The sequence below is a fragment of the Gadus chalcogrammus genome, chromosome 9 (assembly GCF_026213295.1).
Source record: "Gadus chalcogrammus isolate NIFS_2021 chromosome 9, NIFS_Gcha_1.0, whole genome shotgun sequence".
NCBI classification, from domain to species: domain Eukaryota; kingdom Metazoa; phylum Chordata; class Actinopteri; order Gadiformes; family Gadidae; genus Gadus; species Gadus chalcogrammus.
The window spans coordinates 14,893,507-14,920,702 of NC_079420.1; the positions used below are offsets into that span (position 1 = coordinate 14,893,507).

Consider the following 27,196-nt stretch of genomic DNA (forward strand, 5'->3'; position numbering starts at 1 on the left):
ATTTTGTGATGTGCATGACCTTATCTCACAAATTATCTGAGCATTGTATTACTGAAGGCTACACCACAGTAAGAAGCATGTTTTAAATGTCATGGTGAGGAACGAACAACAAACATGTGGAGAACATAATCATATAAATCATAATAAATATTCAATAAAATATTTTTAAAAATAATGTGTATTGCAAAATAAGAACAGAAGTCTCATAAATAGATAATAAATAATGTAATAAATAGGGGGGGACGTTTAATTCCCTTAGAGTCTTTACACAGGATTTACATCCACTGCACAACTACAACATCATTCAGCTCACACCTCATGAGTCTTGGGTCCGCAACAGACCTCCCTTTGGGGGCCTCTTGAGAGGGGGCTGGGGGCCGGGTGGGTAGGCACCAGGTGGGACTCTAAGCTGAGGTGAAGGCGTGGTTGGTGTTGGGGAGCGTGGGCAGAACGGTTTTCTTGTCTCTGTGGCGATTCCTGATGGGTCCATGGGTGGAGAGGAGGAGTCCATTGGTGGAGAGGTGGGTGGAGAGGTGGGGTCCATGGTTGGAGAGGTGGGGTCCATGGGTAGAGAGGTGGGTGGAGAGGTGGGGTCCATTGGTGGAGAGGTGGGTGGAGAGGTGGGGTCCATGGTTGGAGAGGTGGGGTCCATGGGTAGAGAGGTGGGTGGAGAGGTGGGGTCCATGGGTAGAGAGGTGGATGGAGAGGTGGGTGGAGAGGTGGGGTCCATGGGTAGAGAGGTGGGTGGAGAGGTGGGGTCCATGGGTAGAGAGGTGGGGTCCATGGGTGGAGAGGAGGGGTCTATGGATGGAGAGGTGGGGCTGGAGGTTAGGTACCAGGGGGTTGTTGTGGCTGGGTCAGGCAGTTCCGGGGTTCAAAGGGGGGGAGCCGGGAGCCAGTGGGGAGGGCTGTGTAGCGGTACCCCTGGAGGTCCACCACCAGGTAAGGACTGAAGCAAGGAGGAGAGAGGGAGGAAAGTAAAATGTGAGCGTCTGAGGACAACATCTGACACAACTTTGATTAAGAATGATGTTTTTTGTATGAAATCAACACGATCAACAAACACGCAAATCACGCGATCAGTGCAGACAGAGTTGCCTTGGTTTAGCAGAGAGACGTGTGACTGGAGGCTAGAAGCCGACATGAAGGAGAAACAAGAGGGAACAACCAACATGATGACGTCATTGCTGTAGGAGCCTGGAGCTTGTATTGATGAGGGCATCAGGGTTGAAACGTGTCATTCAGCAATCAATTGTGAACTTGAACACGTCACATGTCTTTGAAAGGACAGGGCCGTAGGTGGAGATCTGCAATTGCCCAGTCTTGGGCTTGTTTATTCACTGCAGTTAGAAAACTGCAGTTATCTCCTCAATCTTGAATTAGAAGAGCCATTATTTTATATGATTGATAGTGTAATGGTCTCTTCGCCTCTCTCTTACTGACTTCATAATCCACACAGCTGCAGGTCCCTACTTGCAGACAGGAAGTTGTTGTAATTTGAAGAAGTTGATGCCATTGTGTTGAAGCTGGATGTTTAGACCCCGTGCTTATGTGCAGGTGTGTTGTTATTTGAATACATGCATACCGCAAAAAAAGAAAAAAAAAGAAAAGAAAAGACATGCATCCAGTCAGGTATCGATTCGGAAGAATACTGCATTTCCTGTACTAAACAATATTCTGAAGTTGGGGCTGTTACGCTTCCATGGTAACAGGGAGGCCCCCCTGTGTGAAGCAAAGCCAAACTCTATCATTGGTTCACCTGGTGTGACATCCAAGAGGACCAAGTGGACAGAGTTTTTGGAGAGCAAAAAAAGAAGGAAAGAAAAAGGTATGTGCTTGGCTATGGGCATCTCATTTAAATGCAGCACGCGTCCCTGACCAGGGGAAGGACATGAAATAGCGCAGAGACAGAGAGACAGGGAGGATGAAGAGAGAGCCAGAATACAGAGAAGGGCAGTGGCAGAAGGCCAGCGATGGTGTAAAGCTGCGGTGAGTCGGTAGGACGGTGTGCGGGTGGTGTGCTGAGGCGCCCTGGAGGCCTGGTTACCTGGGGCCCGCTGGGACTCTCCCTCGCCTTACTTGTGGGGAAAGTGGCGGTAACGTGGCAGCAGCAGGCTGCTGACAATCTACAAGAGACTGATAAATTAGACAGACGTACAGAGTAGTGACACTCAGGGTTAGCTCACAAGACAACACACATAAGGGGACTGGGGGGTCAGGAGTAGGGATCGACCGATACAGATTTTTTAGGGCCGATACGATACAGATATTTTTTAATCAACCTTAGCCGATACTCCGATACGCCGATACCGATATTTAGAGCCGATATTTAGAGCCGATACTGCTTTTGCTCCCTCAATCATAAAAATTACACTGATAACAAATGTTACAAGTCTCAATTTAAAAAAAGGAACATTTATTGAACTTCAATATAAAAAACAATATTTAACAAATAGTAAAAACAGGTGAGGTAAAACAAGTAAGAAAAATTAGATGAGCAATATTTAAAAAATATTAAAAACATCTGAGGTAGAACAAGTAAAAAAAAGAAAAAAAAAAAGTGAAAAAATATCGGCGAAAATCAGCCGCGTATCGGCCGATACCGATACGTAAAAAAACGCCGATAATATCGGTCGATCCCTAGTCAGGAGGTCAAGGGGGGCAGTTTCAGCGAGAGATGACCCTAGGTAAGCCGGCTCGGAGCATAGGACGTATAGGTTGAGGCCGATAGGACGTAATATAGATATATTTTTGGTATATATATATTATAATATACTAACAATATCAATGCAAGGGGAGTTTGCCTAAGGAGGACAACATGAAATGTAAACCTTTTCTCACCTTGATGGAACATTTTCAGAAAGACATATAGACAGACGGACAGATAAGACAGACAGATAGACAGATAACGGACAGACAGACAGACAGACAGACAGACAAAGAATTTCCCTCTGAGATTCACATCTACAAAATATGTCCTCCGTCAAGAAATTTGTTTGTACACATTTCCAGGTAACTGTTTATAAATTGTGTTTTAAATGGTGTGATTGTTTGACGGTACAATCCATTGTGTTTGGAAAAATAAGTGAACAAAGTGGTATAACTGGTTATACTACTGGTGGAACAAAGAATTTTTCTAAAATAGGTACATATAACTGTGAGCCAATTTGGTATTTATTTTATTAATCACTATCTGGGTTCATAATGTCCATTATAGTAGGAAGGAGTTAGATATAATAACTGTTTAAGGCGTATTCTTATGAAAGATTCAATAGCCACAGCCACTACCACTGGGGGGTGCTGTGAGCAAATACATGTATGCAGCATGCTGCCATGTCGCTCTGCAGACTATGAGGTTTGCAATCAAATCAGTTGATGTCCTGCAGTTAATCTGCTACTGATAACACCTTGGTGCTGACCCGGACTGACCAGCGCTATGGCTGGGGTGGGGGTGGCCTGGCGGTGTTGCGGCGACCTACTTTGGGCGGGCTGCTCCTGATCTTGGGCCCCTTGGTGCCGCGGCCGCGGTAGGTCAGCTCGTTGTCGAACTCCAGGTCCTCGAGGCGCTGGGTCAGCGCCAGCTTCTGCTGGATGGCCATGCGGAGCAGGGAGTTCAGCGTCTTCTTCTCGTCCTCCGCCGCCGCCAGCTGCCGCTGCATCTCGTCCAGCTGGGTCACGTACTCGTCACACCTGGGGAGGACACAAAGGTCTCGGTTACCCTTTAGTGGAGGAGAGAGTGAAGGAGATACAGGGTAGAAAGGATTGGAATGGAGCCGATGCGCCTTGTTCACCTGGCGGCCATCTTGGTTCTAAGTACTTTGGAACCAAATTAACCAAATAAATACTGCTGAGTGTGGGGATCCGCATGCTCCGACATTAAGAACCATGATGTCGCCAAGCTAGGTGAATGAAGATGAATAGAGATGTTCTCCTCACACAGTCCCTACTGCGCGTGTGTTACAGGTCTCTGGGGGAATGTTCCAGAAGCCGGACTCACCTGGTGGCGAACATGGCCCTCAGAGAGGAGAAGGTAGCGGCGTCTTCCTTCAGAGCCTTCAGCTCGTTCCTCAGCTTCATCATGGTCTCCGTCACCATGGTCTTCTCATTCTCGTATTTGCTCTTCAGGTTGGCCAGTGCCCCCTCTGCTGTCTGCCATTGGGACAAGAGGGTCTTTAGTATCTCAGGTCTCATTACAGATCACGAATAAGGAACATTCTCCTGAGCACACTAACAGAACAAATCCCGGCCCGGGGCGGTCACCTGCTTGTTGGCCTTGAGCACCAGCCGCAGCGTGGCGATCTGCTCCCTCTTGGTGCTCAGCAGGGACTTGAGCTTGAGGATCTCCTCCAGACACGACTCCTTGTCCTTGTCCAGCATGGGCGCCAGCTCCCGGGCGGCGGCCCGCTGCCGGGACAGCTGCAGGGAGCGGTCCACCGCCCGCTGCAGGTGCTTGATCTGGTCCCGGATGATGGCGTTGAGGTTGTAGATGTTCATGGGCTCCTTGCGCAGGTCGCTGCCCGCCTCCGAGGGGCCCGGGGACAGGGAGGGGGAGAGGCCGAGGGGGCAGCGGGGGGGGCTGCCCTGGCACCCCAGCGGAGAGCCCCTGTCTCCGTTGGTGGTGTTGGTGGTGTTGGTGGTGTTGGTGGTGGTGGTGGTGGGGGTGATGCCGTTGGTCTGGCCCTCCCCAGACGGGGCCTCTTTGGAGGGGGAGTCCATGGGGCTGCGCGGGGGGCTGGGCGAGTCGGCGGAGGAGCAGGCGGCGGCCACGGCGGCCAGACGGCGGGCCAGGCGCGGGGTGAGCAGCGCCCGGACGTCGTCCGAGCCCTTGAGGCTGCTGCGCGGCAGGCGGCGCTGGCGGAGGTAGTCCAGCATGACCCGGTTGGGCGTCTCGTTGTTGCACAGGCAGACGTGGTGGTACAGCTGCGCCAGCTCCTCGCTGAAGGTCACCAGCTCGTCCTGCGCCGTGTTCAGCATGCCGTGGCTCTCCGTCGCCACGGCGCTGGCCGAGCGGAGCTCCGCCTCCAGGCACCCCACCCGCTCCCGGCCCTCACGGCAGCTGCGCTCCAGACCGCACACCTGAGGGTGAGGAGAGGGGCGCGAGAGGGTGGGGTTAATGAGTTGGTTCATTAGCTAGATGCTCATTAGGTTAAATTGTCAGATGTTAAAATTAATGAAAAAATGATAACGATTTATGTTATTGTATCTTGATGTGTGTACATCGTTAGAGATGCTCATTTGGATTCATTGTAAGAGGTTAATTTTTATGAAAGAATTACATTATATATTATAGTATGTTGATGTGTGTATTTTGTGTGTACATTGAACTTGAATTGTACTTAAATTAGGCTCCCTGCACTAATAGTACATTAATAATAATGATGTTGGATTTCTATAGTTTCTCTGCAGACTTGTCTTTTGATTGGATGAGAGTGGCTGCATGTGTGAGCGCTGGAGTGTCCCGGGGCGGACCTGCTCGTCCAGCGCCTTGGCCCGGCAGTCCTCCCCCCTGCAGCTCTCCCCATGGCCCCGCTCCGCCGCCCCCTCCAGCGCCTTGTTGTACTTCTCCTTCAGCGCCTTCAGCTCGGCCTTCAGGTCGATCACCTCCAGCACCGCCACCTTGTACTTGCACTCCAGGACCTCAAACCCACGGATGTCCGGGTCGTAGTCGTGGGGGGCGTCGTTGGCCGGCGGCGAGGGCGTGCCCCCGTCGGGCTTCTCGCTCCGCTGCGAGTCCTCCGACTCCTTGTCGCCACGGAGGCCGTTGGCGGCGTTGACCCTCTCGGTGAGGCGGTGCACGCGCTCGTGCTGCTCGCTGAGGGCGCCCTGCGTGTGCAGCAGCTGGGTCTGAGACTCCTGCAGGGTCATGAGCAGCGCCGCCTTCTCACGCTCCACCTGCAGGACGGGAGGAGGCACTGCAGGGTGAGACAGGCAGGGTACTGCACACAAGCAGCTGGAGCATGCAGAACTAACCGACTACCAACTAACAATGTGCACTCCCTGTGCCCTTAGCCAATCCTTTCAATTTTTTACTTTTTTAACATTAAAGTGAAGTAATTTTATCATAAATAATAACCGCTTTCTCATATTGTATATATGCCATTGAGGTTAGGGGTTATCTCTGAGACAGCAATGGAATCCACTAGAAATCCCAAAAAGCATCAGCAATTTCCTGAAATGAAATAATATTTGTGATGAAGCAAATCAATTGTATTTTAGTAATGCTAATTACATTTCTTCTTTATTGCGTGTGTCTACGTGCATGTATGTTTGTGTGTGTGTGTGTGTGTGTGTGTGTGTGTGTGTGTGTGTGTGTGTGTGTGTGTGTGTGTGTGTGTGTGTGTGTGTGTGTTTGTGTGTGTCTGAAAATTTCAATTAATCTAGTGAGAGACAGTGATAGTGTGATGTGATCCTACCCAAACCCTACTCAGTACCTGTTTTGTCTGTCACCTTTTTTAACTATTAATTCTATTCACCTGTGTTTCTCCTATCTAACTTCCTTAGTTTCTGCCCAAATATTTTGGTTCATTCTTTGTTTGTTGTTGTTTTGTTTCGGTCCGCCTATTCTAATCAAGTAAAGCTACCCTTTGCTTCTAACCTATGGCTGATGTCTGCGTTTGGGTTCACCTCCCCATGCAAGCCGTGGCAGGGAGTGAAAGGGGGAGAGAGTGAGAATCGGGGAGGTAGGGATGCAGTGAGAGAGAGGGGTAGAGGAAGTGATCAGACATAGGGGCACAGATAGATCTGTACTGGGGTCTCTGCACTCTGTTGTGCGCCAGCAATATATATTCCTCTGTCACCTTATGTGTGCACTTTATTCGATTTTTTTATTTATTGTTTTTACATTCTATTCCTGTCGACATGTCTCTCAGCTAAAGGGCGATGAGAGAGACTGTGTGTGTCTCTGTCTGGCAACTTCCTCCTGGATGCTAATCCCACTGACAGGTGTTTCCCTGCGGCCTCAGAGCTAGCCACACAGTGCTAACAGGACGCTCTGCTAACATGGCGTGAGAGCACCCTGTTTCTGGGGACTGTTCCAGGCTTGGCTCGAGATCCTAGTGCTGTCTCTACGATGCTGCATGTTCTAAATTGCAGCGTAGAAATGACCACCATCAAAACTAACAATGGGAATGGTACAGGTAAACTAAGCGTGCATGCTTTAGCGAATGTCATGTCACCACATCGTCATTAGAGCCCTTCACCGCGTTATTAAAAATCTATCAGCAAAAACAAATCATGCACCAATTCAACCTGACATGGTCAAACATTTACACACACAGACACACACACACAGACACACACACACACACACACACACACACACACACACACACACACACACACACACACACACACACACACACACACACACACACACACACACACACACACACACACACACACACACACACACACAAACACACACACACACACACACACACTCACACACAGTTCGGCACAGTTATGTGTAATGTGGAAACCACTCATTAGCAGTGTGGTTGTATAGAGGATGTTTATAGAGCATGGTATATTTACCACCTCTGTCTGAATGGGATCTGTGGGCAGAATCAAGCGTTGAACATAAATATTTGAAGAGTCTTTTGAGTGTGGCACAGTAACTGCAATAACTAGAGCTCCCGTTGCTCTTCACACACACACACACACACATATGCAGGCATGCCCCCCATGGACCCACCTGAAGCAGCTGCTGCTTGAGCTTCTGCATCTCCGACAGGTTGAGCTCGCTGAACAGGTCTGACACAGGCAGCAGCCCCTCCCCCTTGCGCCCGGGCCGGTACTCCACTCCGTTGATCTTGGCCAGCACGGCGCCCGCAGCGTGCAGGTGCCCCGGGCAGCGGTTGCTGTCCTCGCTGCCGCCGTTGGCCAGGGGCAGGCCAGGGCCCCCCAGTGCGTCCTCGGGGAACTTGATGTTCTCCACCCCGGTGACGGTGAGGGCCAGGTGGGCCCCGGCGCCGTACACGCTGTCCGTCAGGCTGATGTGGTGCGCCAGCTCCTTCCTCATGTTGTTCTTCTGCTCGCGCTCGCTCTTCAGCGAGTCCAGCGCCTCCTCCAGCTGGCCCTGGGAGATGTCCTTCAGCCGCAGGGCGTCCTCCAGCTGGCTGTTGAGCAGCACCGTCTCCTCCTCCAGCACCTTGATCTCGTGCTTCAGACCCTCGTACTCCACCTGAGGAAGAGGAGGAGACGCAGCGTGAGACGAGACGGCAGGAGCAACGCGGTCAGATCCCCTGAGGACGTTTCAGCCAAACGATGTGCCGGCAGTAGCTCCAGGTGGTAGAGCGGGGTGGACTGGTAAACGGAAGGTTGCTGGTTTGAGCCCCGGCACCTCCTGGTTGAGTGTCGAGGTGTCCCGGAGCAAGACGCCTCACCCTGACTGCTCCTGACGAGCCGGCTGTCGCCCTGCATGGTTGACTCCGCCGTCGGTGTGTGAATGAATGGTTATAAGTCGATTTGGTTCCCTAATTCATACACATAAATTTAAATGTGTATGAATGGTTGGTACCTTTACAATTGTCTGCGTATGTTCAGGTGTGTTAGTGTTTGTGTGTATGTTTTGGTCTAGGGTTGTTGATGAGCTCCTGCTCCTGACCTGGTTCTGCTTGAGCGTGGAGACCAGTTTCTGCAGGGTGATGTTCTCCTCCTCCAGCTCCGTGTAGTCCTGCAGCAGCCGGCCCTCCCGGAACTTGTACTCCTTGATCTCCTCCCTCATCCTGCTCCTCTGGACCTCCAGCAGGTCGTTGTTCTGGGGACAGGAGAGAGAGAACGAAGGGGGACCTTTAGAACACGTAGGTCCCCTCTCTGACGACCACAGCAGAATATAAGGGAGTCTGCCAAGCAATGCTTCAGCATATGAGCACAACAGCAACAATACAAAATATGCAACGTACAATATATATAAAAAAGACATCAATAACAAAGTCATTACAATGTAAATAATGCAAAATATGCATAAAATACAATTGGTTTGCTGTTATTATGGCAATAATTCACAGATCACTGTTAAGGAAAAGTAAAGGAAACAGTAACTTGTTCAGAGAGGCTGTTAGACAAATTGCCGCTCAGTTGGTGAGTGGATGAGTCAGCACTCTCTAACTCCGATAAAATAGCCCTGATGAGGCGTCTGAAGCAGTGAGTCTCAGAGCCCAAGGCCAGTGCTGGTTAGGATAATATGTCAAAGAGAAAATGTCCGGGCAAGAGAAAAATACTCAATGAGACAGCCTTGAATGTGGTCCATGCTCATGTTGTTGTCATTGGTAAAAAATCATTAAAAAATGTGTTAAATATATTCAAACTTTTATTTTTAACTCTGGATGTTAAAACGCCACCCTCCAAACAATTTTAGAGAACAGCAGATTGCATGACAGCTGGGCTGTGATTACATGAAGATTATCCATCTGTTTAAATTCGAGCCAGAAGTGCTGAGGAAGATAATAATCAGTAGTTTATCAGAAGATGTCCCACAAGTCCCATGAACTGACCTCTCAGTGAATAACATAATCAATGTTGAGTCCTAGGCATCTGTAGAGGAACAGATCCGAGGCTATAGCCATTGTGTTTGAAATTGCAGGCAAAGAAACAGACTTTCTCTTCTTGTAGACAAATCCAAAAACTTACCATCTTCAGTGTGCCAGAATGATTTCCTGCTGTATGATACTCGTTCTTTCCGTGAATGTGTAGGCGTAGCTGCCTCCCTGGCTGCCTGTTGGCCCCTTGTTGGCTGCCTTTAAGCTGTCTGTGGGCTGCCTGTGGCCTTCTTGTGGCCTGCCTTTGGGCTAAGTGCTGCCGTTTTTTCAGAGTTTATTCAGAGTATGCAATAATTTATGTGCATTTAATTGTCAGTATGCACTGGCTCATGAGTACTTTATTTACAGTAAGGACTGAATCACGGGCAGTGTATTCAAAGTATGATGGGAACCATGACGCAAAACATCGACAACAATGACCCTTATCGCACTGGATATACAGTATCTACTCTAATTTCCCCTCACCCACGACTAATGACTCCTCATTGCTCTCTGCTTTGAAAGGTGAAGTCACACACACACACACACACACACACACAGACACACACACAATATTCCAAACGCACACACACATGCAAACACACACACACACACACACCCACACACACATAAACACACGCGCACACGCACTCATGTGCCGAGCTCAGTGCATTTCTCTCGTCCTCAGCTTAGTGCTGGATTTGGCCTCTACAATGGGGGCCCGACACATTGTCTGACCCCGGCTCGAACCTCACAGGGGCCCACTGCAGCCAGGACACACAGAGACTTATACACACACCTCAAACTATAAACAAACTTCATCCCAACGCCTTTTTTCACATATCAGAATTTTCTCACTTCCCTTAAATTCTCCCATTTAAAGAACAATTCCGGTATTTTGAACATTGAGCCCCCTTTCTGGTTTGTCTAGGATGAAATGGAGTGGTTAAGACCGAAATTTTGTATATTGGTCCTGTCTCGAGTCTTTGGCTAATTTCGAATCGCCCCTGCCTGCTTCACAATGGCTGGCTATGGGCATTCAAAAAACACCCCTAAACGTTGGTTTTCAGAAATGTGAAAGTCATCGAGTGATAAGTGGTGTTCGTTGATGTTCCTAATGAAGTATCGTAGCGAAAAACAGTTTCTGTCGTGTTTTAATTTGGCATTTTTTAAATCGGCATTTTGTAAATGAAACGGAAACCGGGCCGGAACCGGAAACCAAAAGGGGGATGGTTGTAGTCTTTTCGCCCTACTGTTGTTACGGACAACCGAGTGAAAAGACTACAACCCCCCCCCCTGTGTGTGTGTTTGTGTGTGTGTGTGTGTGTGTGTGTGTGTGTGTGTGTGTGTGTGTGTGTGTGTGTGTGTGTGTGTGTGTGTGTGTGTGTGTGTGTGTGTGTGTGTGTGTGTGTGTGTGTGTGTGTGTGTATGCAGTGCATGTGCTGCAGTGAATATCATTCATTGACTCAGGGACTCTGTAGAAGTAAATAAGTGACTATGAGTTGACGATCAGGACCATACCTCCTTGAGGTCGCCCACGACCACGCCCAGCCTCTCGCTCTCCGCCTGGCCATTGGACGCCACCGACTTGCTGAGGCTCAGCTCCGTCTGGAGCTCCAGCAGCCGCCCAGAGTAGTACGCCTCCTTGGATGCCGACTCCCGCAGCAGCGTCTCCTCGTTGGTCTCACTGTCCTCCGCCACCTTGCGCTGATTGGAGTACGCCTGGCCAAACGCCTGGGGAGGAACATAGATGGTAGAGAGAGAGAGAGAGAGAGAGAGAGAGAGAGAGAGAGAGAGAGAGAGAGAGAGAGAGAGAGAGAGAGAGAGAGAGAGAGAGAGAGGATAAATGATTGTATGAGATCTTGGAGATTTTATTTCAATGTCACTTTTCAAAGAGCTGAAATAAGATCTTCTAAGATCCCCACTCTGTCTCTGGTAGTAAGTAACATATTCATATATTGTTTTAAGAAAAGGTAAACTATCATGCGAAAATGCACACAGAATCATAGACATTCTCAGATTGTGCCAACAAACTGGACTTCATAGATACACCTTGTGTTATCCAATGAACACCACTAGGGGTGCTCTTGTTTGTTTTGAGTCAGATTACCCTGGTCAGACTTCCTCTCTATCTTCCCCTCCCTATGTCCCTCTCTCTCTCTCTCTCTCTCTCTCTCTCTCTCTCTCTCTCTCTCTCTCTCTCTCTCTCTCTCTCTCTGAGATGATATTTCAGCCTGCCTCCTGTATCTGTGATCAATAGAAACACTGTTCCCCTTCTCCTGACACAGGTTTTCACAGAGCAGAAGGCTGACTTCTGAAGGAGCTCCACTTTGATTTGGAAAAAGCAGCAAGCATCAACAGCCCCAAACACACCAGAGCCACTGACCCCTGGAGGGACGAGGGCCATGCTAGAGACAAATGCATCCACAAGCCAAAGTCACCTAGCCATTGTGACGCAGTATAGAGTTATGCATCTAGATCATGGATGCATACATGGACACATCGGAGCAGTATAGAGCCATGCATCATGATCAATGATGCATGCATGGATATCGTGGATTGAACTTTATGATGGGAGTTGGACTCCCTATCTTATTAACCATCTAACTGCGTGTCTGACTGTCTCCAGCCCAACTCGAGACAGCGTATAGGCTTCCACCATCGTAAGACTTGCTCTATATTCCTTTGCCGCAGAGAACACTCGTAAGTGCATAGGGGTTGTCATGAACTCTGCAATCACCATCTAAAGTTCAGAGGTCTTGATGGCCTCCTGTAGGCTATCAGTAGACCCTGCCTGATGGAACACGGCCATTAGACCGTGGACCGTTCTGCTGACCAGCATGGGCGGTCAGCTAAAACCACACGCACTATCGCCACCCTCAGAGAGTAGTATGTTATCATACGAGCCATATCGGCACTTTGTTCTCGTACTTTTCTAACCTCTAAGTGCAGCTGGGCTTATGACTAGTACATCCACTTAGGAATGGTGTCCCTGTTCGATTGTAAAAATGTCTGTAAAGAAATGTACGTTTATTTTTTGAGATACCGATTAGGTGCTTAATATTTCCAGAGCACTTGGCCCCAATGGAATGAGCTCCATTGCATGAGATTAATTATTAAAATGGTACAACATGATGATTCTTATTATTTATGCATAGAGAAAATGTGATGACTCCGTAGGCAGACGACCTCTATGACCACAGGGCTGCCTTTCAATATTTAACTTGATTCAAGCCATCATCCAATGAATATGAACACTTAGAGACACAGAAAAACAGACAATACCAAACCGGCTATGAAGATACATACACATAATAACCCACAATTTGACCATCCAGCTCCCGCCTCCATCCCAGGGTTGGCTCATAGTGGGTGGTGGCAGTGAGATCTGGCCAGCAGCAGAGCTGATCTCTGATGACAGCCCCTTTCACGACAAATGTGGCCCCCAGTCCGGCCGCAGAGAAGGTAGCCAATGGATAACATCCTTAATGTATGAACTGAAACCTTTTGTGAAGTGAGTCTAGGCCCTAGACTAGGGAGTCAAGTCTAGTCTAGGGTAAGTCAGACAGACTACTATATGCATTAAAAATTCATCAAACACCTAATTTATATTTCATATAATGTGTTGTTGCAATTTTTGCTTTTTGTGAGCAAAAGTAAAAGTGCATTATTTTCTTCTTAGTCCATAAATATCAGAGGTATTTATTTGAAGAGTCAGTGAGCCCACTGTATCAGATGGAAATCAAACAGGGATATGTGTTTTGGACGAGTTCTAGGAACCTCTTGATGATGTTGCATATGAAATCCGCCAGTCACTGTGGTGTTTTACTGAGAAGCCTAACCCTCCCTTGGATGCAATCATCAAAATCAAGGACTTTCCAGCACAGGCTCCACACATCCACACGCATTCATTCAGTGTTTTTTGGAAACAGGCAAAATCATAGGATTTTACGCTTGTTTTCTCTTTTTTTGTAACAATGACCAAATGGCATAGATTACAATGTTCACGATTATATGAGAAATATTATCCCAGTCACATTAAAGAACCAGTCATCCAAACAGATCTTGACCTCTGTGGTGTAATTATCCTCTGGTACACCTACTTAGTAAGTAAGAGCTGCCACCGACATGTGCTCAGTAATCACATAAACGGTTAAGCAACAACTTCTGCTTTCGCTTTTGTCCATCTGGTGTAGCCATCCCTACAGCCTTCTCCTGTTTACTCCTCACTGGTTTCTACCTTCCTCATGTGCAGCGTTAGTAACGCCGTGCCCCCTTTATCCACATATCGGGGGAGGGGGAGAGAGATTATTAATGAACCACTAAGGGAGGCTCTGGGAATAAGCTGCATAATTCATTGTGAGATCCTTATGACTGAAGGAGTCACAAGGTGTTGTCACAGCCCAGAGCTCAACCTACAACCAGCCAGGTTCCACATCTTCTGCTGTCAGACCCCCTACATGTCATCCGATGAGTATTGGGCGGATGTATGAGGAAGGTCGTGCAGCAGAGGAGAAGCAGATGGTTTGAGTTTTTTGGCGTCCTTATAAGGTGGCCTCCACCTCCTCCAAGTCTGTTCACTCCATCTGTTGACCATTTTATCAGAAGACACACAGACAATATAGCAGACCAAGGGGGCGATGCCAGGACACCTCCTCATCCAAATGGATGCAGTGCCACCCCCCCCGTTTCCACTGGGTGGCTGACACTATGACACTCTGACTAGACCACGGTGGGCCCAGACAAACACTGAGCAGCGTCTTAAACATTACCCCATGATACGAAGATAAAAAAGAACCGCCTTCAAGGTGATTATTTGGCCAAATATTCCTCAATCTCCCAGGGCATAATTATCAAGCAGCATGGGGTGGATTCATGTTTATTCTGTCGTCAAGATGATGTGTATAAGTACCTCATTATCAAACCCCCTTTCAATTCACGCCTCGGGCTCTGGGTGTCAGTGGTTCTGTCCATCCAGTCCAGACACCAGCGTCTGTACAGACAGACAGATCCCTGGGCCCCTGGGATAGGACCGCTCAGAGGTAGCAGGCCGCTGCAGCGAGGTATAGACTGGAATAATAATAATAGACGAGGCTGTAACACATGTCCATCCACCCCTAGTTCTGATTAGTTCTCATGGAGGGCTTTCATCTGGCTGTGCTGTGTGTGTGTGTGTGTGTGTGTGTGTGTGTGTGTGTGTGTGTGTGTGTGTGTGTGTGTGTGTGTGTGTGTGTGTGTGTGTGTGTGTGTGTGTGTGTGTGTGTGCGTGTGTGTGTGTGCGTGCGTGTTTGTGTGTGTGTGCATGTGTGCATGTGTGTACGCGTGTGTGCATGTGTGTATGTGTGTGTCGGCGATGGGAGAGGTGAAAGCATTTTACAGCAGTGATTAATCTGGTGTGTAACCTCCATGGCGAAGGCACTTTGATTCCTAATGGAGCGCTCACCATTCAATTAAAGACTGTTATTTATAGATATTAACTCATGACTTTAGGGTACTCTTTGCCTGATAAAATGTACAACAAACAAAGATATTGTTACATCAGTTTATTATAGGGTTCGATTTTTGAAGGGGTAAAGTTTTGAATTACTCCTTGTCTGGACATCAAAGTGGTATCTTCCTCAATACTAAAAGTCCCATCTATAAATAATAATGGATGGGATAATAAGCATGAAGCAGAATTGAAATCCGAAAACTATTTAACTCTCAAAATGAGCGCTTACTGAGTGAATATCTGGAGGAATAGTTGCATCGCATGTGTGCGTGCACCAGTTGCACGCACACATGCACTCACGCACACACACACACACACACACACACACACACACACACACACACACACACACACACACACACACACACACACACAAACACACACACACACACACACACACACACACACACACACACACACACACACACACACACACACACACACACACACACACACACACACACACACACACACACACACACACACACACACACACACACACCTCTCCAGATGGCGGCTGGGGTTTTCAGCACCATGGAGAGCGAGACGCAGGCCTGCCGCTGGAAAACAGTACAGCTGTGAGCTCCTGTGAGGCAGACATTCATACATGACTGTGTGTGTGGTGTGTGTCCCTGCATAGTTTCCCTTCTGGGATAATTAAGGGCTATCATATCTTGTCTTAATTTAACTTTTGCCCTGTAATTTCGACAGAGACAATAAAACAAAAGACGGATCTTAAACTCCATACACACACACACAACCACACACTAAGCCTAGCTGAGAGACGATGGAGGTGTGTGGATGGTCAAAGACCTGCAGCCGTTTATGGAGTCCCTGTGTGGAACATTCCTATTAGACCTGCCCAGATCAGAGACCTGCCTTACCCCCACTTATGATACATAGACACACACACACACACACACACACACACACACACACACACACACACACACACACACACACACACACACACACACACACACACACACACACACACACACACACACACACACACACACACACACACACACACACACACACACACACACACACACAGGAAGTAGCAGGCTCACCAGAGCAAAGCACTGTGCATATGGAATCTTCTTGATTACGAAGCCGACTCGAACCTTGCTCAATAACAACTGCGGTAATATACCTGTTTTTTCTGCAGGATTTGCTGAACCATTATATGGACACATTGTTCTCTCTATCCCTGAATAAATGATGAGCTAGGTTTTATGAACATTGGGTTAGTGTGGTCAGTGTGCAGTATGCCCTGCCTGTCTCTGCATTTATCTTCAAAGAAAAATAAGAGAAAAGAAAGAGCTAGAAATAGTGCTCATGCACTGTCAGTATACAGGCTTGGCTATGATCCAGTAGATATATATAGCCCACAGTAGACTATTATATAAGGGGGACCACAGGTATGCGGGAGAATCCATAATATAAATAATAGCAGATGCAGAAGGTCCAGTCTGCACCATTGAACCAAATTCATGGCTGATGCAACAAAGATAACAATGGGTTCCCAATTGGTCCTTTTCTCTCCAATATAATTTGTACACAGCAGCAGACATACTGTTACCTGACATGGATTATTCTTGCTAACGTAGCCTATAAATTACCCAGCCTGGTCATTATTTCAGCTCCTCCCCATCTAATTTCCTTTCCTCTCTTCCTTGCCTGTTCCTTGCCTGCTTGACCTATTATCTTCTCCCTTCCTTCTCCCCCTCTCCAACCCTCTTCTCTCCACTCCTTTCCTTACCTCTCATCTCCTTCCCTGTTATCTTCCATCTTCCCTTGTCTCCTATACTCTCCTTTCCCAGCCTTTTTGTCTTTGTTCTTCCCCTTTAAGAAAACATACACATTCATTTTGCAGCCGACCCACTCAGTGTAATGAAACACACCCCCTGCCTCTGTATATAGACCTTGAAGCTGCAAAGGTCTATCCTTATAGTCACTTACATAATGCTTGGGATGGAAGCCAGTATCTTATCCATAAATACTAAAATAATCAGCCTCAAGAAGAACCTAAGTACAGGAATCCGGACATCCTTGTGTGTGCCATACAGGGAACATAGTGTGACTTGACATTAGTGTAGTTTAATCATATTAGTGTGATCCTAGTCAGTTCATACATAGTACACTCACATACACACACACACACACACACACACACGCACGCACGCACGCACGCACACACACACACACACACACACACACACACACACACACACACACACACACACACACACACACACACACACACACACACACACACACACACACACACACACACACACACACACACACACACACACACACAATCACACACAAGCACACACACATACACATAGAACTGACATAATTGTAAAATAACATGTTGTGCATCAGCTAATGTCCATGCCTACATGTATGTATTCTGCACGTATGTATTCTACACGTATATATTCTATACATATATGGATGTATTCTACTTGTATGTATTCTAAATGTATTTATTCTATACATATGTACTCTACATGTATGTATTCTACATGTATGTATTCTACATGTACAGTATGTATTCCACATTTATGTGTTCTACATGTGAAATGTCCCTCTCTTCATCCTGTAGCTGTACATCCATGTACTTTAGTTTAGTTTTTATAATCATCCTCTTCATCCTGTCATATATATATAATATATATATATATATATATATATATATATATATATATATATACATACATACATATATTAAGCTCTTCCAGCAGCTATCTTTGTGGTTTAAAGTATCAAAGTAAATATCTAGTTAGTACGTTGTTATCTGGAGTACATGTGCTTGAGTGGAGTTTTATAGTTGAAGATAACATCTTCTTATATTGCAAAGAAATATACTTTCACTCAATACTTTTCAGAATTAATACAATTAAAATTATTATTAATGAAATAAAATCATGTTGTGTATGCGTATGAAAGTGAGTCTTTACCAGACTCACTTTCAAGTAAGATATCTGTACCTTTATTCAAGTATAACTTCCTAGTACTTTATACAGCCCGGACACTGTGCACCAGCAGGCGGCTGTCTAGTGACAGCACCTCAAAACATAGCGAGTGCAGAGTCTCAGGGCCCTGTGTGCTGCAGAGGAGCCCCTCTGGCTGGCTCTCATTGTTAGAGCAATGAGGTGGACAATGTGATGACTGCCGGCGAAGAGCCCCTATTCCTCTCACCACACTCCTCACTCTCTCATCACACTCCTCACTCTCTCTCTCTCACTCTCTCTCTCTCTCTCTCTCTCTCGCTCTCTCTCTCTCTCTCTCTCTCTCTCTCTCTCTCTCGCTCTCTCTCGCTCTCTCTCGCTCCCAAAGGGCCCACTCTTTGACCGCTCCAGCATGACTTCCATCCCAATGGCACCAGTCATACTGTCGTGTGAGTTTAAGACCTGTTTAGGAGAGAGATGGTCAGAGAGGAGATCATTTGGTTCTGTAGGATGGATGAAGGGCAGGCGGAGAGGATAAGTGGGAGGGGGAATATGTGAATTGTTATTAGGGTGATGGCGTCGAGGACTTCAGGTCCTAAGAGCGATAAAACATTCATTGATAATTTCCGCTGCCCACTTAGTCCTCTTGATCCCTTGGATATAAACTATAATAGCTACATTCAGAAGCGGGAGGGTTTTTCAGTCAATGTATGGGTTCCTTGCTATAAATAAACTACATTCTCCTCCCCTTCCTATGACTAGATGATATATTCTATCACGTATATCTGTTCATTATTTAACTCTATCAAGTAGACTGAAAGTAGTTGAAAGAGAGTTGACAATACAATACCGTTCTGATAATAAAATAATAATAAAACAATTAAAAACCATGGTGATATAAAGTGACCACATAATTAACAGAAAGCCACTGCCCTAATTGGTATTGGTGGCTGAGACTGCAGAGACAAACTCAAAGAAGCTGGGAATGAGCAGAGTGAAAGGCAGAGCCAGAGACGTGCAGACTGTGACTCAAAGTGAGCTAGACGGACAGAGAGAGAAAGCCAGTAAGAAGATGAGACTGATAGGACATAGAGAGGATGGAGAGATGGAGAGGGAGATACAACAGAGAGGGAGAGTAAAAGAAGGAGGGAGACGGGGAGGGCGATAACAACTTGGGGCCTCACCCATTTCTGGTGCAGTGAGTCAGCGCATAACGCAAACAAACAGGACTCAGGGACATCACACACACACACACATACAAATCAGTTGACCCGTCTGGATTCACATATGACACTTCCCATACACACATGCACACACACAGGCACTCACAGCCACAAATACACACTAATACAACTACGCACACACATACACTACCAAATGTACACCATCAAACAGACGAAGATAATGACACATAGTCACGCACACACACACACACGCACGCACGCACACACACACACACACACGCACACACGCACACACACACGCACGCACACACACACACACACACACACACAGGGGCATATGGCGACCTATGGAAAGCGATCCCCTGCCAGCCATACTATACTGCTGTTGAGTGAAACTGCTGAGGTGGATTGAAATTGTAACGCAGTATTATCACTCATTTCTCCAACTTGCTGCTATTATCTCCACGTACTTGGACTGCACTGTAGACTCACACTGTGTTCTTGGTCTTCCACGCCTCTCCCCTCATGTTGTAGAGTTCTTTAAGTCTGTTTTTCACACACGTTTGGTTAACAGGGTTGCTCTTGCGGTTGCCCTGGATTTCCCTTCTGGGATAATTAAGGGTTATCATATCATTTCTTAATTTAACTTTTGCCCTGTCATTTCAACAGAGACCACATCTGTCCCGTGAGCCAGTTCGGGGGCATTGAGCTTTGCGAGCATGCGCTAGGTTAGCCATAAGTGTTTATAGGGGGCAGCGGGTCGTATCAAAGGAAAGCACTCTGGGTCGGTACTGAATGGGAGCCCGGGGTTATCTAGAGAGCATCTTTGTCTGGATCTCTGTCGCCTTGTCATCCAGGAAGCAGGGGTTGATGAACACAAGGACGAGACACAAGAGTGGACTCAGTCGGCCTCATTGTAGAAACTGAACTCAAACTGAACAAACAACAATGTATACTTTTCACATACAGAACAGAGAGAGAGAGAGTGAGACACACAGAGGAAGTGAGACGGAGAGAAAGAGAAATAGAGAGGGGAAATGAAAGAGAGAGATGTGTAGAGAGAGAGTGAGCGAGAGATTATGAGAAAGAGTTACAGAGAGAAAGACAGAGAGAAAGAGAAATAGAGCATGAGTGACAGATGGAGAGAGAGAGGGGTATGTCTTTTGCTTTTTCCTCCTACTTTTTACAGCAAAAACAGGTTGGCCCTAACCAACACAATGGATTGCAGACTACTGTCCCCTCTTGCCCCTGGCAAACTATTTCATCGCAGCAAAAAGCAGCATTGTGGCAGAAAATGTGATCCACCTTGGGGTGGATCACATGCAGGAATGTCCGTGACTTGTGTCACAAGATCCAAAAGAAAACAAAAAAACATTGAGTTCTTCTCACGCTGTCCCCACCGTTCCCCTGCAGGCTTTTATCTCTCATATCATATACCGAGGCCCATTCTTCCTTGCTGCCCTTGTTTGTCTAACACACAAAAAGACCTGAAACAACATGGAGGCCATGCTTCCTGCAGCACCCTGAGAGGCTAAGAAAACATCCACAGCTCTACACCACTTTCCACTTCTCCTGGTACGACTACACATAGACTTCCATACACACTTTCTGCCTCCCTCTGTCACACACACAAACACACATCTTTCTCTCTCTCTTTCTCACAAATGCATACACGTGAAGTACACAGACACGCGCACAGAGCAGCAACAATAACACCCCCCCCAGACAGAGGGCAGTAGGAGCTCATCTGTATGCCTGGCTGCATCCCCTGCCCCTGCATATTGTTCAGGTCAAAGGTCAACACCAGCAAACCTGACAGAATACACATACATGTGATCTGCAAAGCACAGCCGAATACATATAGCCTGAAGTAGTCCAATGCAATGCATTATTAAACAGAAACAATGTGCAGACCTCAATGCATAGAGAAGCAGCATTTACTATCAGAGCAGCTGCAGCAGAATGTTGTTCTGGATGAGTTTGAAAACAACAAAAGGTACCAGTAGGACGGTGTCCCCTGTACTACTAGCTTCACTGGGACATTCTATAGTGAATTCAAGTGTAGTTCATCTTGGATTTATTATTTTCCTTAACCAGGATTAATCACGGCTCATTTTGTATTTATGCTCACATATTTATGGTCGACCACATCACAAAGACAGAACACAGTTGTATATATTGGCATATTCCCTCTTGGCTTGTCTCGCCCGTATGTGTCGATGTTAACAAAAGTCAAACAGATGTAGTATGTTTGCAGTAGAGGCATTTTTATGCACTGATATTTTATCATATTATATTCAATATAATATTTTTGTGACTCCATTAATGTTGTAGTTTGCACAGCCCCATGCCTGATGAATTGATAAACCAACAAAAAGATATAACAACTTTATCACGTTGTGTTAAGTTCATTCCATGGTGGAACAAGGGCTCACAAGGTGGAACAGGAAGTTCCACCAGTCAGGTAAAGGAGGGTGCAAGCAGGAGGGATGGTTGGATGAAGACGGGTGAGGGGCTGAAAGACCCAAGCGTTCTCCAGCCCCTCATCCACCGACCCAGCACCCCGTCTATATATATACATATATATATATATATATATATATATATAGATGTTATATAAAAATAAAATATACTGCCATTGCAGGTCTTTTTGTGAACACTTGGTCACATGTCCCCTTAACGGGAGAACATCAAACAAGGCAAATGCAAACGCATAATGCAGAACTCGGTAGCAGAAATGAACACTTTTTGCAAAACCAAAAGTTACATTTACAAAGTTTGTTAAGTAAACAACATGTTGTGTTTTGTAATTTATGTTTTTTCTTGAAGCTGTGCCTCAGTACATCAGAATGAACGTGCAGGTGTTCAAATCACCGCACAGGAAAATATGGGTTGGAACAAGGTGTGGGTCTCCCATGCCTTTGCAGTCTGTCAGTGTCCACTCAGCAACTGCAGAGTTCTCTGCTGTTTTGCCACCACTGCCTCCATTATGGCTGCTCCGAGAGCAGCTTCAAATGTCGCTCAGATGAAGCGGTGGGGATGTTTTTGTATCTCACGATTCAATTTGATTCTAATTATTGGGGCCACAATTCAGTTCAAAATCCATTCTCGATTCCTAATGATTCACAGATACAGAATTTTTTGGTTCAGTGAAAAGGAGCATAATAGGGGCGTTTTTTCTGTATCTACTCAAATCCGCTTTGTGCAGAGAGAGACGAAGTGACAAATGAGAGCCGAGTAAAGTGTCTTTAAGATTATGTTGTTTTTATTTTTGAAAAATGCATATCAACAATGCAACAATGTCAACACACAAAGAAAAAGCTTAAACAAATTAAAAGAAAAAAGATTTCTGGAAGTTATGAAGTTTTGAATCGACCACCAATCCTATAAGATAGGAATTGTGATTCTAACATCAATGATCCCGCCCCCCACTCCTCTCTTCACCTCGATAGGATGACGTGGCACAAAGGTTAGCGCTCTCACACACGCATTGGTCTGCGGTCAGACGCTCAGTGCCTTTGAGCAAGGTCCTCTTTCAACGGTATCTTTTTCCCCCTGTTTTTTCAGAGCATGCTGTTTAGGTTGTGGACATGATGTCGGACATGTTGAGAAATTAATCACATCTACAAACTTTTATAATCTCAGCCGCCATGCTTGGTGCTATACTGCCCAATACTCCCGAAACAAATGCTGCACTTTCGCGGAATTGCAATAATGTTGGCGAAACATCCAGAATGCTTTCGCCTTTATGTCGCTAAAGAAGGAAGCAAAAAAAGATCTTAAAAAGATCTTTCAAGGAGATTTGAGTCACTGAGGAAAACAGTAAGATTTAACATTCTTCTCTTCCTTAATATCGAGTGACCTTAGAAACAGTTTGAAGGATATATCTTTTGACATATTTTCGGCTTAAAGGCAACAGATGTGTGTTGGAACTAGACGTCCTATCCTATCTCAAACATGTGACAGACTGTTCACCAAAATAAATATCCTACAGACAAGACCAGTGACCAACTTAAACGAATGAACACAAAGTCTATGTGACAAATAGGCCAAACATCCTGTTGGTGAGTTAAGCTGTGAGGAAACACAATAGGGATTTGATGTAAAAGCAGGAGAGCCTCTATGGTCATAATTAATGCCTTGCAGATTCACACATTAAAACAACAACAAAAACCCAGTGACAACACAACCGCCTGATCAGCTCCATGATCTACTGACCCTCTATTGAAGCCCTGCAGGAATGGGTTAGGACAACATCACGCTCCACTATACAACCTGAGGTCGTATGCTGCAAAGATGGTCTCCACGTTTCATTTGCTGTTCCCGCTGTACTGTTCTAAAGGCTGTTTTTCTTCCTGCCTGGAGACAGCACTAACAAGCATCGTGCATAGGGCCGAAACAGCGTCTCTTTCTCTCTCACTTCTTAGGTCACTATAAATGGATATGCGCAGCGGTTGGGACCCACTGAGGCTGGGAGAGTTAGAGAGCTAGAGAGCAGAGACCATGGTAAATATGCATAGCTCTGAAGACAAAAGCACATGAAAGTGAGAATCTGGGGAGAATTATGAAACATATAGATTGAAGAAGTGTAAAATAGAGAGAAAGAGAGAGATGGTTCAAAATGTAAATGATTGAGCAGATAATGAAGAGGATTCGGTAAACTGTGCCCAAACTCAAATAAAATATCCAGTGTACGAACAATATCTAGGTATGACTGATGAATACTTTAGTGCATTACAATTTTTAATACTTGAATATTGGTAACACTTTATAATAAGGTGCCATAATAAATAGCAAACTAGTCATTACCTAACCCTTTGTTAATATTTGTTACTTGTTACTAAAATATCTATTTGGCACAAGTTAATAGTTTTTTCATCATTAATTAAATATTAGTTGTTTGCATAACCCTAACACAACCCTAACACACGACCCTAACCCTAACACACGGCCCTTACCCTAACACACAACCCTAACCCTAACCATAACACACGGCCCTAACCCTAACACACGACCCTAACCCTAACACACGGCCCTAACCCTAACACACAACCCTAACCCTAACCATAACACACAGCCCTAACCCTAACACTCGACCCTAACCCTAACCATAACACACGGCCCTAACCCTAACACACGACCCTAACCCTAACCCTAACCAGCGACACTCTGTGGTCAGTCCATAAAAACTATTAACTTGTGCCAAAAATATATTTTAGTAACAATTAACAAATATTAACAAAGGGTAAGGTAATGACTAGTTTGCTATTTATTATCGCACCTTATAATAAAGTGTTACCTGAACATTTATTTTCAGAAAACAGGATCATTATCACATTTGTTTAGCTGGGTTTAATAAAAACAGCTATTTCTGTCATCTCAGGACTCTCAACTTGGCATTTAAGGAGAGACAGAGAATGCTAAGACGGTTAGGGCGGTTCTACTTTCCTCTTCTTTTTGCTCTGCCTGTGTCGGCCATTTCTGCACAGATAAGACTTTGTCATGACTGCCATTTCACCGCCACTCTCTCCTGTCTGGCGGTCTGACTATGTAGATAGTGTTTGTTTTTCAGAGCAGCTGTCCAAGCTTCTGGTCAAAATGTCTGAGTATGCACACATGTGCATGCACACACGAGCATGCACATGCACACGCACAGACATCCAGCAACAAGCAGACAAACATACACACGTCCAAATCTACTCCAAATAAATCCATAGGAAATACTATGCATCAGTCAGTAGTTTAGGGTTAGGGTTAGGGCTCTGTTATAGGCTTTCTATAACAGAGACATCTACATCTATCACCAAAGAAGACTGTGGGTGGATATCCACACGCCACATAGACCACTCAATGTACTGAAGGAGTTATGATTACGGTTGGACAGAATCGCTTGACATCGACGTAAAGAAGCAGGAACAATTGCTGCAAATGCTATTCGTTCTGTCTGCTATAAGAATAATAAACAGCACTGGAATGTTTTTTTCCAGTCCCAGAAGCAATCTCATTACCATTTGATATGCCCTCCTGCCCATTGCTCCTAACTATATACACACTTTACAAAGCTTGATGCCATATAGCAATGCAGCTCTGTTAATTAACAGATGCGTTGAGATCATGTATTGACTGTGGCCACTCAAGTGATACGTACAATGAACGAGTCAAATTGTAACACATTCATCCTCAGGTGGTCAACTATGATAAAATACAATATACAATTCAAGTCATCAGCAAGGCCTTGGAAACCTATACAATACATAACCAGGAAGAGCAAGAGGATCAACCAGCTATAACCCCTAACCCTCAAGCCAACTCTAACCCCCAATTTACCCTAAAGTTAGCTAGGGTTAAACACCCTCATTTGTAATCATACAAATATTAATAAAGAAGAGGAAAACAGAATACATTCTATGTTCTTATTCAATCCAATGCAGCCAGGTGGGGCAACTTATCATTTCATCGATGTGTTTATTGGTTGATATTGTGATTTATTTACTGTGATGTCTTGTGCTGTATGCTGATTTCTACTGGAAAACCACACGCCTTTATTGACTGTTAGACACTTAATAATGGCCTAACACGCAATATGCAACGTTGTGCTATTAAAACAGCCAATGTAGGAGGACAATGGCAAGGTTACGTCTGTTATAGTGCTGTAAGAAAACATATCTGACGTTACCAAAGGAAATCAATTGAATTGAATAAGCTTCCAACTAGCTGGAATAATAGAAGATATTGGTCCAGTAATCCGACAAAGAGGGCTGGTTCTGTTTTCACATTGTGCAATGCAAAAAAATTGTTTCCTACTGTTACTTTTTCAGTGTCGCGGACAAACGCCCACACACATACACACACACACACACTTACATGAACACACACTTGCTGGTTCTACTGTATATATATGACAGTATAATGTGTTTCTTTTTCAAATGTTTTGCTTCTGTTTCCTGTGACACCTTGCACACACAAACATAATCATAATCTAAGATGACCGTCAGACTCGGTCAGCACTTGTCTCTCGCACTGCTTTATGCAATTCTGCATTAATGAGGGAATGCAGAGAAAATATAAAAGGCAAAGCAATCTGTTTAGCCTCTTGTAGTCTTGTTGTGAGAACAATGATGTGAATGCTCATGTGTCTACGTGCCCATTGTAGTCAGATGTGGTAAGGTGTTCAAACTGATATAGTGAGGAGACATGGAAAGTATAAGACACATACTGTGTGTGTGTGTGTGTGTGTGTGTGTGTGTGTGTGTGTGTGTGTGTGTGTGTGTGTGTGTGTGTGTGTGTGTGTGTGTGTGTGTGTGTGTGTGTGTGCGCGCTCGTCTGTGCGTGCGTGTCTAGAAAGTAAAAAGCAAAAAAATGATGGTGTGGTGCATGTGCCCTACTATATGGAGCAGTGATTAGGTTGAAGTAAAGTAATGTATCATCAGGATTAACATGAGTTGGAAATAAAATACTGCAATGATGAAATGTTGCATTTTTCTTTTTGATATTAAAGGCCATTTCGAGCAGTCGAAGTTAAGTTATGCAGCCAAGGTGGAGGCATCACCACTCATCAAACACACAAACGAACACACGACATGCCACTCAGCTTATCAATAATGGATAATCAATAGCCTATAGCATACCTCCTGTAATTGTTCTAACTCCCGCTTTAGAATGTCTTGATCGGACTCCAGTTCGGCATACTGCTGCTTCAGCGTCTGGTTCTCCTCCAAAACCACCAGACCACATTCTGCTGCTCTCATTTTCTCCTGATTTGCCTCGGCCAGTTCGTGGGTGAGACGCTCTACTTCTGCCCGGTACTCGTCCACTGTTCCCCCGCATCGCGCCCCAGCAGCCATCGCCCCTCTCGCTGGCTGCGGTACCCCAGCCTCCGGTTTGGACAGATCTTCACAGGCAGAGGCTGCGGGATACCCACCCGTCCCTGATCATTCAAAAGACCTGCTGCAGCAAAATAATAAGGTCTCCTATCGGTTATTGCTGATTAACACCAAGAACAGAAATACAGGCTAAAATGTGAAGCCATGAAGACAAAAT

The 27,196-nt window shown here is 45.7% G+C and overlaps 1 protein-coding gene across 1 annotated transcript; it reads right to left on the reverse strand.

Annotated features, from left to right (window-relative positions):
- Positions 1-795: 795 nt before the first annotated feature.
- Positions 796-27,173, reverse strand: bicd1a (bicaudal D homolog 1a). The gene is made up of 10 exons (XM_056599209.1): positions 26,785-27,173; positions 11,040-11,252; positions 8,606-8,758; positions 7,694-8,182; positions 5,470-5,892; positions 4,261-5,076; positions 3,998-4,149; positions 3,480-3,690; positions 2,048-2,136; positions 796-949 (listed from the first exon to the last, which is right to left on the reverse strand). Exons 1-10 carry the CDS (start codon positions 26,998-27,000, stop codon positions 829-831), a joined length of 2,883 nt encoding a protein of 960 aa, XP_056455184.1. The 5' UTR covers positions 27,001-27,173; the 3' UTR covers positions 796-828.
- Positions 27,174-27,196: the final 23 nt, after the last annotated feature.

Bases quoted from the DNA above. Each gene is read 5' to 3' on its own strand.
- bicd1a (XM_056599209.1), bottom strand. From the start codon at position 27,000: ATGGCTGCTGGGGCGCGATGCGGGGGAACAGTGGACGAGTACCGGGCA. The intron at 11,253-26,784 runs GTATGCTATAGG...GTTCCTCCCCAG, and splicing joins AGTTAGAACAATTACAGGAG to GCGTTTGGCCAGGCGTACTC. The intron at 5,077-5,469 runs GTCCGCCCCGGG...CCTCACCCTCAG, and splicing joins CCAAGGCGCTGGACGAGCAG to GTGTGCGGTCTGGAGCGCAG.